At 42.6% G+C, this 13,321-nt stretch overlaps 1 protein-coding gene across 1 annotated transcript in view; it reads left to right on the top strand.

Annotated features, from left to right (window-relative positions):
- Positions 1–10,009, top strand: part of PECR (peroxisomal trans-2-enoyl-CoA reductase) — a 39,528-nt gene extending 29,519 nt beyond the window's left edge. Inside the window, exons 7-8 of the mRNA XM_021075117.1 lie at positions 5,360–5,471; positions 9,020–10,009. Of these exons, the coding sequence (XP_020930776.1) occupies positions 5,360–5,471; positions 9,020–9,105 (198 nt within the window). The 3' untranslated portion in view covers positions 9,106–10,009. The remainder of the gene's footprint in view (positions 1–5,359; positions 5,472–9,019) is intronic.

Genomic DNA, 13,321 nt, shown 5'->3' with positions numbered 1-13,321 from the left:
TAATAAGATTTCCCTGATGACTCAGTGGGTTTAGGATCTGGCATTGTCACTTCTGTGGCTTGGGTTGCTGCTGTGGCACAGGTTCCATCCCTGGTCCAGAAACTTCCACATGATGTGGGTGTGGCCAAAAGAAAAATGTATGGCTTAATAGAAAACAGCAGAACTTTCGCATCTGCTTCTACATTCAATCTGTTGCAATATGTTATTTTATTTTATTTTATTTTTTTGCTTTTTATAGCCACACCCGAAACATATGGAAGTTCCTCGCCTAGGGGTCGAACTGGAGCTACAGCTGCCAGCCTACACCAAAGCCACAGCAATGCGGGATCTGAGCTGCGTCTGTGACTTACGCCACAGCTCACAGCAACTCTGGATCCTTAACCCACTGAGCGAGGCCAGGGATTGAGCCCACATCCTCACGGGCACCAGTCAGAACCGTTTCCACTGTGCCACAGCGGGAACTCCCCATTGCAATTTGTTATCAAAGCATGTGTGGAAAATCTTGCTTCATGCAGATGGATAATTGGGAAAGGGAGCAACATTTTAATAGCTTTTTCAGATAATTGTGGATATTCTTCATGGCAGTTTCTTTTTTTCTTTTCTTTTCTTTTCTTTTTTGGCCACATATGCAGCATATGGAAGTTCCCAGGCCAGGGATCAAATCCAGGCTGAGCCACAGCCACAACTTATGCCGCAGCTGTGGCAACCCAGCATCCTTAAGGCAACCCAGGATCCTTACCCTGCTGCGCTGGGCTGGGAGTCAAATTCGAGTCTCAGCAGCGACCCAGGCTGCTGCAGAGACAACATCAGATCCTTAACCTGCTGTGCCACAGTGGGAACTACCAGGTGACATGTTTTTTTTTTTTTTTTTCCAGGGCCGCCCTTGTGACATATGGAGATTCCCAGGCTAGGGGTCTAATCGGAGCTGTACCTGCCAGCCCACTCCACAGCCACGGCAACGCAGGATCCAAGCCACGTCTGAGACCTAAACACAGCTCACAGCAATGCCAGATCCTTAACCCACTGAGCAAGGTCAGGGATTGAACCCGTGTCCTCATGGATGCTAGTCAGATTCGTTAACCGCTGAGCCATGACGGGAACTTCAACAGTTTTCTTAAGAGATAGTTGCAATGTGGAATCTGAAACCATGTCAGTGAACATCTTGTACTCTGTTACATTAAAATCCCTTGATATTTCTTGCACGTTTACTGGATCTTTCCCCATAGATGATTTTGTAACATTGGACCTTGGTATATTTGGAAAATATTGGTTCACTGAATTACAGCCATCTTCTAAATGTTGACAGAATTTATTATGCAATATCAAAAGATTCCCATTTGTTAATATCACCACCGATCTTGTCAAAAAAAAATCTAGCACTAGGAGTTCCTGTTGTGGCTCAGCTGAAACGAATCCGACTGGCCTCGCTCAGTGAGTAAAGGATCCAGTATTGCCATGAGCTGTGGTGTAGGTGCAGAAGCAGCTTGGATTCCACATGGCTCTGGCTGTGGTGTAGGCCAGCAGCTGTAGCTCCGATTAGATCCCTAGTCTGGGAACCTCTCTATGCTGTGGGTGTGGCCCCAAAAAGCAAAAAAAAAAAAAAAAAAAAAAAAAAAAAATCTAGCATTAGGAAACTGCCAAGCTCATAGTGACATGTATCAGTTTTCCAAAATTCCAGTCTTCACTTGAAAGCTCAAATCTTGTCATTGACAGCAAATACCATCAGTTGTTTCCAGCTGCTTGAAGAGACTATCTCTTTGTTCATTTTTGAAAAAAAAAGTCTGTGCCAAATACCCATGTGCAAATAACTGCAGTTTGTCAGTCATCCTTTCAAGTAAAAAACTGGTGTTTTATGAAAAAAGTGACTAGTTCAGTTTGCAACTCAAGCACATGTTCTTCTCCTTGGGTAACCCTTACACTTCCATAGGCAGCAGAAGAGCTGAAGGTGCAATTCCCACTCATCACACATGATATAAAAAGATGTGTACCTAATAGTCAAGATTAGTATTTTTTCATAATTTTTACTGCTCCTAATGGACCTTTGAAAATGAAACAGGAGTTTCTGTGTGGCTCAGTAAGTTGAGGATCCAGCATTGTCAACTGCAGTGACTTGAGTTCAATCCCTGGCCCAGGAATTTGCAATGCTGTGGGCACAGCTAAAAAAAAACCAAAAAACTCTGTGATCTTTAATAAACAGAGGTGAAAATAAATAATGGAGCTAAAAGGTGTTTCCCACATATTTAAAGTGGATCCAAGTTGCTCTGTTCTAGTAGTGTTTATTGATTGATACTAAAATGCCTGTTAATGACTTAGTACTTCAAGTTTATCCATCAAATGTATTCCATTAAAGTGAAAGTTTAGAAGAATCTATCTGAGGGTATTATAATCTTTCCTTATCTGATAATTATAAAAATTTTATTAGTTCAGTTTAGCTCCATGTTGAGCTCCAAAAGTAAGTCAGGCATCGTGAATATTTATGTCTTTTACCTGGCAGATAGTTTCATTTCAATTCAGTGTTATTTATTAGTGCCTCGTCCATTGGCAAAACACTGTATTGGAAGCAAGGCAATGAAAAAAATCCCTTTATTTGGGGGCAAGTGATGCGATTCCTTCACTCTGTAAACATTTATTTCAACATTATTTTATGCTAAACAATGTCAAAGTATGGGGCCACCACTCAATGTTTGAAACAAAACTCAGCACAAAGCCACATTTACTGTCAGGTCAGGCATAGTCTCGCAGAGTAGACTTTTTTTTTTTTTTTTGTCTTTTTGTCTTTTTAGTGTCGCACTGCAGCATTTGGAGGTTCCCAGGCTAGGGGTTGAATCAGAGCTGTAGCCTATGCCACAGCCACAGCAATGCAGGATCCGAGCCATGTCTGCAACCTACACCACAGCTCATGGCAACGCCAGATCCTTAACCCACTGAGTGAGGCCAGGAATCGAACTTGTGTCCTCCTGGATACCACTCAGATTCGTTTCCGCTGAGCCACGAAGAGAACGCCTCAGAGTAGACTATTGAGTTTATTTTTTTTCCCCAAGCGGGTAAGTATGGTTTTAGTGATTTGCAGACTTCAGAGGTCATGGTTATTTGGGTGAGAGGACACTCGTTTGGAGGATACTCAGAAGGAGCTTATGGGAGAGTCTTCTTGACTGGCTGGCTTTCAGAATCAAGGAGCTCTCACTGATTGGTTGGCTAATAGAACATCTTCTCAGAGCGAGTTGTCATTGGTTGATTAAACAGAGTAAAACTAATTCTGGTGGCTCCTTGTCCCCTGGACCCATCTGCTCTTTCTCAGGAATGTGGGAAGTTTTAAATTATTAATTATTTTTCCCTTTTAAAAAAAAATTAAAGTATAATTGATTTACAATGTTGTGCCAATTTCTGCTGTACAGCATAGTAACTCAGTCATAAATATATATACGTTCATTTTTTTTTAAATATTATTTTCCATCGTGGTCTATCCCAGGAGATTGGATATAGCATCCTGTGCTATACAGTAGGACCTTGTTGTTTATCCATTCTAACTATAATAGTTTGCATGTACTAACCCCCAACTCCCAGTCCATCCCACTCCCTCCCCTCCCTCCGGCAACCGCAATTCTGTTCTCTATGTCTATGAGTCTGTTTCTATTTTATCAATAGGTTGATTTGTGCCATATTTTAGATCCCACATGTAAGTGATATCATATGGTATTTGTCCTTCTCTGCCTGGCTTACTTCACTTAGTATGATCATCTCTAATTTCATCCATGTCTCTAGAACTACTATATAATCCAGCAGTCCCACTCCTGGGCATATATCCAGACAAAGCTATAATTCAGAAAGATACATGCACCCCTGTGTTTATAGCAGCACTATTCACAATAGCCATGACATGGAAATAACCTAAATGTCCACTGACAGATGAATGGATGAAAAAAATGTGGTACATATATACAATGGAATATTACTCAGCCATAAATTATTAATTCTGTACCAGCTCTGTCCAAAAAAATGTAGTAACGGTCACATCATTTTAAACTTTCTAATAACCATATTAAGAAAAGTTTTTAAAATAGGTGAAATTAGTTTTTAAAATATTTTTATTTAACCCAATATGTCGTTTTAACCTGTGATCATGATACAAGTTGTTAATGTGGTATTCTACATTCTTCTTTCCATACCAAGTCTTCAGAATCTGGTGTGTATTTTTATACTTAAAGCACATCTCGGTTCAGACTAGCCAGATGGAAAGATTTGGTTGTGCCATGTGGCTATGGCCTCCATTTTAGACAATGCCATCCTGTACTAGCTGCTGGGGACACAAGGATGGAGAGAAGGATGTGCTGCCCTCCAGGGTCTCAGAGTCTCAAAGAGGCACAGCCACGTAAACACACACACTATAGTGCTCTGTTCAGAATCAGCACTAGGCTGAGGCAAGCAAGGCACACACACAATATTTTAGGACCCGTTCACTCTCAGGGTTGCACAGGTGCAGGGTCTGCCCCCACAGTGAGTGCCCCCTCGACTTGTTACACCCCAAGTGCCTCATTAGTCTCACCCTTGTCCCAGCCCTGCTTGGCAGCCTGATATGATGGCAGATTCTGGAGCCCCCATCCCAGAGCTTAGAATTCAGAGGATCTCAGGTAGGGTCTCCGAATCTGGAGTTTCAGGAAGCACCCCTAGGGATTCTAATGCAGGGGTTTAAGATCACTCTTTTCAGAAACTCTGCCTGTGCCAAGACCCTCATAGGAGAGGTCCTTCACATCAGTGAAGTTAAGTTCTGTCTCTTTCTTTGGTTTGGGGAGTAGATGTGGTTGAACTCATCAATTCCCTGTCTGAATGGGGTTTGGGGGGCTACAGTGGGATTCTGAACTCCCTCTGGTAGAGGGCTCCTGAGTTGCTGGGCTCTGAGTTGCTGGGCTTTTGGCCTGAAAGGATGGTGGATTGAACAAACTAGAATGCTAGTTTACTGTTAAACAGACACAATGACTATTTCAGGGAGAAAACTGTAAAAGGCATGTGGTGGTGTTGTCAACAAGCGTGTGGAAGGAACTGCATTGCTTGAGATGGAAGAGAGCAGAGACTGAGCACTGCGTTCACTTGGGGCCACTGTACCTTGTGGGGTTGGTTTGACCCTGTCCAAGGCTCTCCTGTCTTGCCCACACCCTAGTCATGTGCCTGAGTTTAATGATGCTCAAATAGAAAAGGCAGCTGTCTCTGTACCGTCAGATTGTAGGGCACTCAGACTGCTATTCTAGGCTGTGGAATTCATGTCACAGTCCTGAATTTTCAGGTGCGTTTATTTGGAGTGAGAAGCAGCCCCAAATGAGGAGTGTCTGACTTTTTGTATGCGTGTCTGTGCTTCTGTTCCCAGATCTCCCCCTTGGTGTGCTTCCTGCTATCTCCGGCAGCTTCGTTTATCACTGGACAGGTGGTGGATGTGGATGGAGGCCAATCTCTGAATCTGCAAGGCTTTGAGATAGCAGGTAAACAGTCAAGAAAAGAGCAGTCACTAACTTTGCACACATTTTCATGCTCAGGTTTTCAAAATTTCTTTAGGTGCTTAAGAGATAAGAGTTTTGTTTTGTAGAACATCAGAAATGTCCAAAATGTTTATAGTTACGTAATTTTTAAAGGCAATGTTCTTACAGAAAATACCTCAGTACCTTTATTATAGCACAATGGTTTACACATTAAAAACATTATATATGCATAAGTTGGTAGCATTTTAATTTTGAAAAATATTCTTAATATGAGTAGAAGATATGTACAAGGAAGAGATAGAACAGAAGCAAGAAGATGCCATACTTTTAAGATTTACTATCTTTTTGTTCTTCCAGTAAATCTCTTGTATATCTGAGCAGCAGATCAGACCTGTTAGGTGAGGCAGGGTTGGATGTTGCTATTTTACACTCTCTTTGGGTTATAGATTGAGTGAAACCATATACATTTGCTGTAGTCATTCATTTTTGGTGTACAAAACAGTTGTTTTATAAGGCTCAAGCAAGGGTAGATATTACACACAGATTTTGTGTGTGTGTGTGTGTCTATTTCATGACTATAGACTGTAGAACTTTAGACTTGGAAAGGTCCTAAAAAAAGAAGTCCAGTATTCTAATTTCACAAATGACAAAACAAATGCATGGACATTAGAAGGCATGTCCAGAGTTCCCGGTGTGGCTCAGTGGTTAATGAATCTGACTAGGAACCATGAGGTTGCAGGTTCGATCCCTGGCCTTGCTCAATGGGTTAAGAATATGGCATTGCCATGAGCTGTGGTGTAGGTCGCAGATGCGGCTAGGATCCTCTGTTGCTGTGGTTCTGGGGTAGGCTGGTCACTAATGGCTCCGTTTTAGACCCCTAGCCTGGGAACCTCCATATGCCGAGGGTGCAGCCCTAGAGAAAACAAAAAGACCAAAAAAAAAAAAAAAAGTTGAAAAAGGCATGTCCAAGCCAATCACTCCCAAAATGTAGAAAAAGTTATAAAGTCCAAACATATCCAAACCGTTGCTAAAGATAGTCGATTAAATGGCTACTGAAGAACTGCAATATGGTTGATGTAACATATGCGTATTTGAATTTCACATCAGGGACCTCCTCTTTTCAACCTCCTCTTTCAGGTGGTAATAGTCTCATCAAAACTTCAGACCTTCTTTTCATTAACCACTGATTCTTTTGGACTGTAATTTTACTTATTATTTTCCCTTTCCATATATTTCTTTGCTAATAACCCAGTGTGGTGATGTCCCTAAGATACCATGGTTTTAAGGATCTCATTTGGAAATACAGAAATGCCTCTGTGGTCCTGCAATATTGTTTTCTGATAGTATTGAAAGTAGTGAGGGTGGGGGAGAATTTTTCCACTTGCCTCACCAGTAGAGTTGAGTTTGTATTTGTTTTCTTTTTAGAGCCACATCCATCTGCGGCATGTGGAAGTTGCCAGGCTGGGAGTTGAGTCAGAGCTGCAGCTGCTGGCTTACACCACAGCCACAGCAACATTAGATCTGAGTAGCATATGCAACCTATGCCGAAGCCTGCAGCAACACCAAGTCCTCAACCCATTGAGTGAGGCCAGGGATCGAACCTGCGCCCTCATGGATACTCATCAGGTTCTTAACCCACTGAGCCACACGGGAGCTCCTGAGTCAGTATTTGTTAAAGTGAGGTACATTGGGGCTGTGGGATGGAAATCCTGTGAAATTAGATTGTTATGATCATTATACAACTACAGATGTGATAAATTCATTTGAGTAATAAAAAAAAAGAAACACCCCCCCAAAAAAATAAATAAAGTGAGGTACGTTGTTTTTTCCTTTACAAAGGGGAAAAAACTAGAGGTGGCTGCATCTCCAGGCCTCTAGTGAAATTATTTTCTTTTGAAATTCTAACACTGCTTTTTTTTTTACCAGTACAAAAAACATTTTTAAAGTTTTTGAAGAAAGCAGCCACATCCATCTTTTAGCTCATGTTCTTGGAAAAATTAATTTCTATAAGCCTCCATTTTCTTTTTTTATAAAGTGAGGTTCCATATAGTATTCATCTCAAAAGGTGTTGGGAGGATTAAATTCGTTCTTGCACATTTAAAGTCTTGTGTCACATAGGATGGTTTTAGTTACAACTCAAACTGGCCTAAACCTCGAAGGAATTTGTTGGCTGGAATAATTGAAACGCAGGTGAGACCTGAGTCTGCCGCCCAGTGATCTCATCAAGGGCATTTTTTTCTTTTCCCTCTGTTTTTGCCGCTATGATGTTGGCTGTATCTTAAGATGGACTTTGTTAGTTGCAGGACTACTGCCTGCCATTTCTGAAGCTACACAGTCCTTTGTTCAGTTCCAGCTGGAAAGAGGCAGAGGGGAGAGGATGATTTTGTTTTAGCATTTCTAACCAAATTCTGAGATCTCCTCTGCTTGGGACCAGCTGATGCAAATGTCCACCCTCAACAAATAATCCCAGTCAGGGGAGCAGCATGCACTTATGACTCAGATCTGTCAGTGATCTGAGTAGGGTCACTTCCCCAGAACCTTATAGATTTCTAAATGGAAACTGAGGCTTTTGGAGAAAGGAGATGGGAGACAGGATGCTGGGGGCGCAACTCTAAGTGTCTGGTACAAAGTAAGTATATTTTAGGAGTCCCCCATGTGACTCAGCAGAAACAAACCCAACTAGTATCCATGAGAACGCATGTTCGATCCCTGGCCTCATTCAGTGGGTTAAGGATCCCACAGCATTGCCCGTAGGTCACAGATGCAGCTTGGCTGTGGCTGTGGTATAGGCTGGCTGCTGCAGCTCCAATTTGACCCCTAGCCTGGGATCTTCCATATGCTTCAGGTACAGCCCTAAAAAGACAAAAAAAAATTTAAAAAATGAAACAAAGTAAACATACTTTAGAAAGTATTACTTTTTTTTTTTTTTTTTTTTTTTTTCTATTTCTTTGGGCTGCTCCCGCAGCATATGGAGGTTCCCAGGCCAGGGGTCGAATCGGAGCTGTAGCCACCGGCCTACGCCAGAGCCACAGCAACGCGGGATCCGAGCCGCGTCTGCAACCTACACCACAGCTCACGGCAACGCCAGATCATTAACCCACTGAGCAAGGGCAGGGACGGAACCCGCAACCTCATGGTTCCTAGTCGGATTCGTTAACCACTGCGCCACAACGGGAACTCCCTAGAAATTATTACTGTTAAGGAAGTAAGACTCTCTGCATATGTCCAGTGCCATATATAGGGATGCCATTTACTCTTACAACTTTAAAACCTATGTGTTGTTACCCTTTTAATAGATGTGGAAACAGGCTCAGAAAGAGCAACTTCTCCAAATCTGTAGAAGTAACTTCTACAAAAGCTACTAAGTCATGGGGGTGGGATTCAAATTGAAGTTTTTCTCAAAACCTTTGCCATTTGTCCCAGTAATTTATGTTTCTTGCTGAGGAAAGAGGTGAACCAGGGAAAATAACAAAAGGATTTGGTGGAAACTAAGAGGACTAATGGGGTTCATAAATTTGCATCTGACCTGAGGTTTTCCACTTACTTAACAGATCATGACAACTGGCCTGAAGGAGCGGGGGACCTTTCAGTTGTCAAAAGGATGAAGGAGTCTTACAAGAAGAGAGCCAAGCTCTAAGCTAAGGAAACATGGAAGTGTCCTTTGTCCCCAAGTGCCTTAACATCTTGAGCATGTACTTCTGTACTTTATGGGAACTTAATTTGCTTTTTTAATATTATCAATTACAACTATGCAAAAACTCTTGCTAAAATAAATGCATTTTCTTTTGGCCACGCCTGTGGCATGTGGACGTTCCCCAGGCCAGGGAACAAAACTGTGCCACAGCAGTGACCCGAGCCACTATAGTGACAATGCTGGGATCCTTAACCCACCTTGCCACAAGAGGATCAATAAATGCATTTTTAAGTCCCAACCAATGCCCTTCAACTTGTGATCAGAAACATTTTTGATGAATGGGAGTTCCTGACGTAGTTCAGTGGTTGATGAACCCGACTAATATCCATGAGGATGTGGGTTCAATCTCTGGTTCTGCTCAGTGGGTTAAGAATCCAGCATTGCCATGAACTGTGGTGTAAGTTGCAGATGTGGCTCGTATCTGGCGTTGCTGTGGCTGTAGGTCAGCAGCTACAGCTCTTGTTCGATCCCTAGCCTGGGAACCTCCACATGATGTGGGTGCGGCCCCACCAAAAAAAAATTTTAGCAATAGAAATCAACATGCGTTGTGCTTTTTTTAATTCTAAGAAAGGTATTTGAAAAGTGAAATAATTTCAAATTAATGACAGAGGTACCATCATCTCCCAAAAGATTTGAATATTTAATTATAAAGGTAGGCAATAAATCTATTGTGGCATCATTTGATTTTTACAGCAGAAATATACCATGACTCACTGGTGGCACTTTTGGATTAATAAAACTGTATGTGATAATTGAGGTATGATTTGTTCACGAAGTCAAATCTGTGTAAGTCCTCTTAACTGAAAAGAAAAATAAAGTCCTAAGGAGTACTTTTTGCAGTGCTTGATATGTGTCTCGATTTCTTATCCAAAATGTTTCCTTTTCTCCATCTTTCTCCTTTTGCGTGCAAAAATTTTTTTAATTAAAATATATGCAAAAGTGGAGTTCCCGTCATGGCTCAGTGGTTAACGAACCCAACTAGGATTCATGAGGATGCGGGTTTGATCCCTGGCCTTTCTCAGTGGGTTAAGGATCTGGTGTTACCGTGAGCTGTGGTGTAGGTCAAAGATGAGGCTCAGATCCAGCATTGCTGTGACTGTGGCATAGGCCGGCAGCTACAGCTCCGATTCTACCCCTAGCCTGGGAACCTCCATATGCCGCAGGTGTGGCCTTAAAAGGCAAAATATATATGTGTGTGTATATATACGCAAATGTATTAGGGTTCAGTATTCTGCCTTCAATTGATCCTTTCTGGCAGTTATCCCGATTTCTAAAATACCATCTACAAATTACATAGGTTTATTTTTTTTACTTAATAAATTAAACCTCTTTAAATTGACTTATTCCCTCTTAAAGTCAAGTCGTTTCTTTCTTTGTCAGTAATACTCAGTTTGAAGTATAAGATTTGCAAAGCTCTAGGGTGGGAATCCCAGAATCTGCCATTTTATCAGCCTCCCAAGTAGGTGGGGACTAGGACAAGGCTAATGAGATGTTTTGGGTGTGCCTCGAAAGGGGGCATTCACGCTCAGGTTTGCTCAAGGGCAGGTCGCCCAGGCTCACTTAAATGTTGTGCCCACGTTGTGAATGTGGAAAGATCAGGAATCTTCTTTTCCTCCTAGACAACAATTTAACAGTGGCCTTCTGGAGGCAATAATGTCACAGCTCCTAAGAATTATAAGCCATGGTAGGGAGCTGGGTGGCTCCAGCACAGGTTGGTCCTGGAGATGGAAAAAGCAGGGCTTGCCTTTCAAATTACCTCATGTCAAACTTTGAAAACTTATGGTTACCAAAGGGGAAAAGGGGGTTGGGGGCGGAGAGAGATAAATTAGGAGTTTGGGATTAACATATGCATACTACTATATATAAAATAGATAATCAACAATGACCTACTGTAGAGCACAGGGTATTCTACTCAATATTCTGTTATGGGGAAAGAATCTGAAAAAAGAATGGATATGTGTATATGTATAACCGAATTACTTTGCTGTACACCTGAAACTAACACAACATTGTAAATCAGCTACACTCCAATATAAAATAAAAATTAAGCAGAGCCTCCTTACCTGCCGCTGGCATTGCTCAACAAGCATCCTATCTTAATCTGTTTCTTGCCTATCACTTTGTCTCTCGCTGAATTCCTTCTGCTCAGAGGCACAAAGAACCTGAACCTCAGTAAGTCCAGACACCGGTCCTGTTCCTGGTTCTATGGACACAGTGGTGAATAAGGAAGATAGTGCTTGGTCTCACTGAACTTTCAAAAGGAGAATGGACAGTAACTAAATAATCACACAAACAGAACTAAAACCCCCAACAGACGGAAGAACTACTTGATGAAGCAGTCTTCATTCCGGGAAGAAGGAGGATGACCAGAACGAGTCCTGGGGCCACTAACCACCAGCTTTAAGGGATAATTGTAAGCTTGCCTCTACCCTGATCCTTATCTGTGGCCCTACTTTCCATTTCCCAAAGTACAAAAGCACCTCCTAATCTCTTCCAAGGGGAGCATCGTCTTTAAGGCATTAGCCTGCTGTGGCTCCCTTTGCCTGGCAAAACAATAGATTTTTCTCCTTCACTCCAAAATAAAGTAAAAATTAAATTTAAAAATTACCTCCTGTCGATGACTATAGACAGCCCCTTATGTACCCACAGGTTGACATTTGCTTATTTCTGTTTAAGACATGGAACCAGCCCTACCTGGCACTAAACTTAGCTCCACCCTCTTGTTCAACTGCCGCTGGACGGCTGATCATTAACCATGCTTTAGAATCAGCAGTCTGCTCTTCAGGATTTCTGTACGTATCCTAATAATGTCTTATCAATAATGTTCTTCTGCTACTACACTGGGTAAATTTTGCTGCAGATTAAATGTTCCTGAATAGGCTTAATCATTCACTCAGCCCATAATTTGGAGCCCTTACTCTGTGCTCAGCATTATGGTAGGAGTTGGGTGTTCAGTGGTGAAAAAGACATGCACGGAAATTAAAAATTCCCCAACATCCTAAGTGCTACAGAGGATAAGGTCATGGTGGTGCCGAAGCTGTATAACAGGAAGAAAAAGACATCTAGAGAAAAACTAGAACAGTTCTCTAATTATTCATGTTAAAAGAGTTTGTTGATAAGATGACCTTTGTGGACGACTTCCCCTCCCACACACATGGCTGTTTTGGTTCATGGCTTGTGTTAGTTCAGGGCCTCAGAGAAGGAGAAGCCAAGGTGTAGTAAGTCCATGAGACTTCTGGGGAACGTGCCCTCGGAGGATAAAGGGCAGGGAGCCCGAGAAGGCATCCATAGCCTCTGACCTTGATGCAGTCTGACCCCTGTAGACAAGGGATAAGGAGAGAAGCAGGCAGGAAGCATCTCGGATCACAGCAAAGCAATCCCTTCTTAGCCAGGGTTGCCACACGTGTGTGTTCACAGTCACAGCAGGGCAAGGGGGTCCCAGGAGGCACTCAGTGGATCACCTGGTTCCACATCAGTTCCTCCCTGTCCCCACTGTATAAAAGTAGCTCTGACTCCTCCTGCAGGTGATGGCAACACCTTTGCTCAGCAGCTGGTACGTGGCTGAAGTGCCCTGGAGTCGGACATAGTTTGTAGTTCAACGGGACCTTGCTGTGTCCCCTGGACTGGCAGGGACGGGGAGTGCAAAGTCCCACAGTGGATCTTAAGGAGTGATGTCAGCAGGGCCACTCCTTCTTTCACTTGTTGGTTCCCAACACGTTCACAGAGCCAATGCGGACACGCATCCTGAACGATGGCACGCCATCCTTTCAGAGGGTCAATGGCACTTAAGTTGTGCCTTGTAATTGTAGTCCTCTGTGATGCCGGCTGCTTCTGCAAGTGTGGGTTATGATGCAATCTCTGGTTCCGGGATCAGGGACCCACTTTGATCATCTGGTTGGATACCGGTGCATGGGATTCCACACCTGGGGGTCTGGCTTTGGATAACCCCCCCCCCCGCCCCGTAGCAGTGCTATCTGAGTCTCTGAAAACAGGAAAGGCAAAATCTTCCCTGGAATGGGTTATCTATTACGATAAGGTAAGGATCACACCTACACCACACCGTCATTTGGTATAAGTTCAATATAAAGAATTATAAACTATAATGGGATTGGCCAGTAGGAAGTAGAGAACTTTAAAGAATACGGGAATAGGAGACATA

The sequence above is a fragment of the Sus scrofa genome, chromosome 15 (assembly GCF_000003025.6).
Source record: "Sus scrofa isolate TJ Tabasco breed Duroc chromosome 15, Sscrofa11.1, whole genome shotgun sequence".
Lineage (NCBI taxonomy): Eukaryota > Metazoa > Chordata > Mammalia > Artiodactyla > Suidae > Sus > Sus scrofa.
The sequence above is the reverse complement of the archived record's forward strand: the minus strand, read 5'-3'. Positions and strand labels throughout refer to the sequence as shown.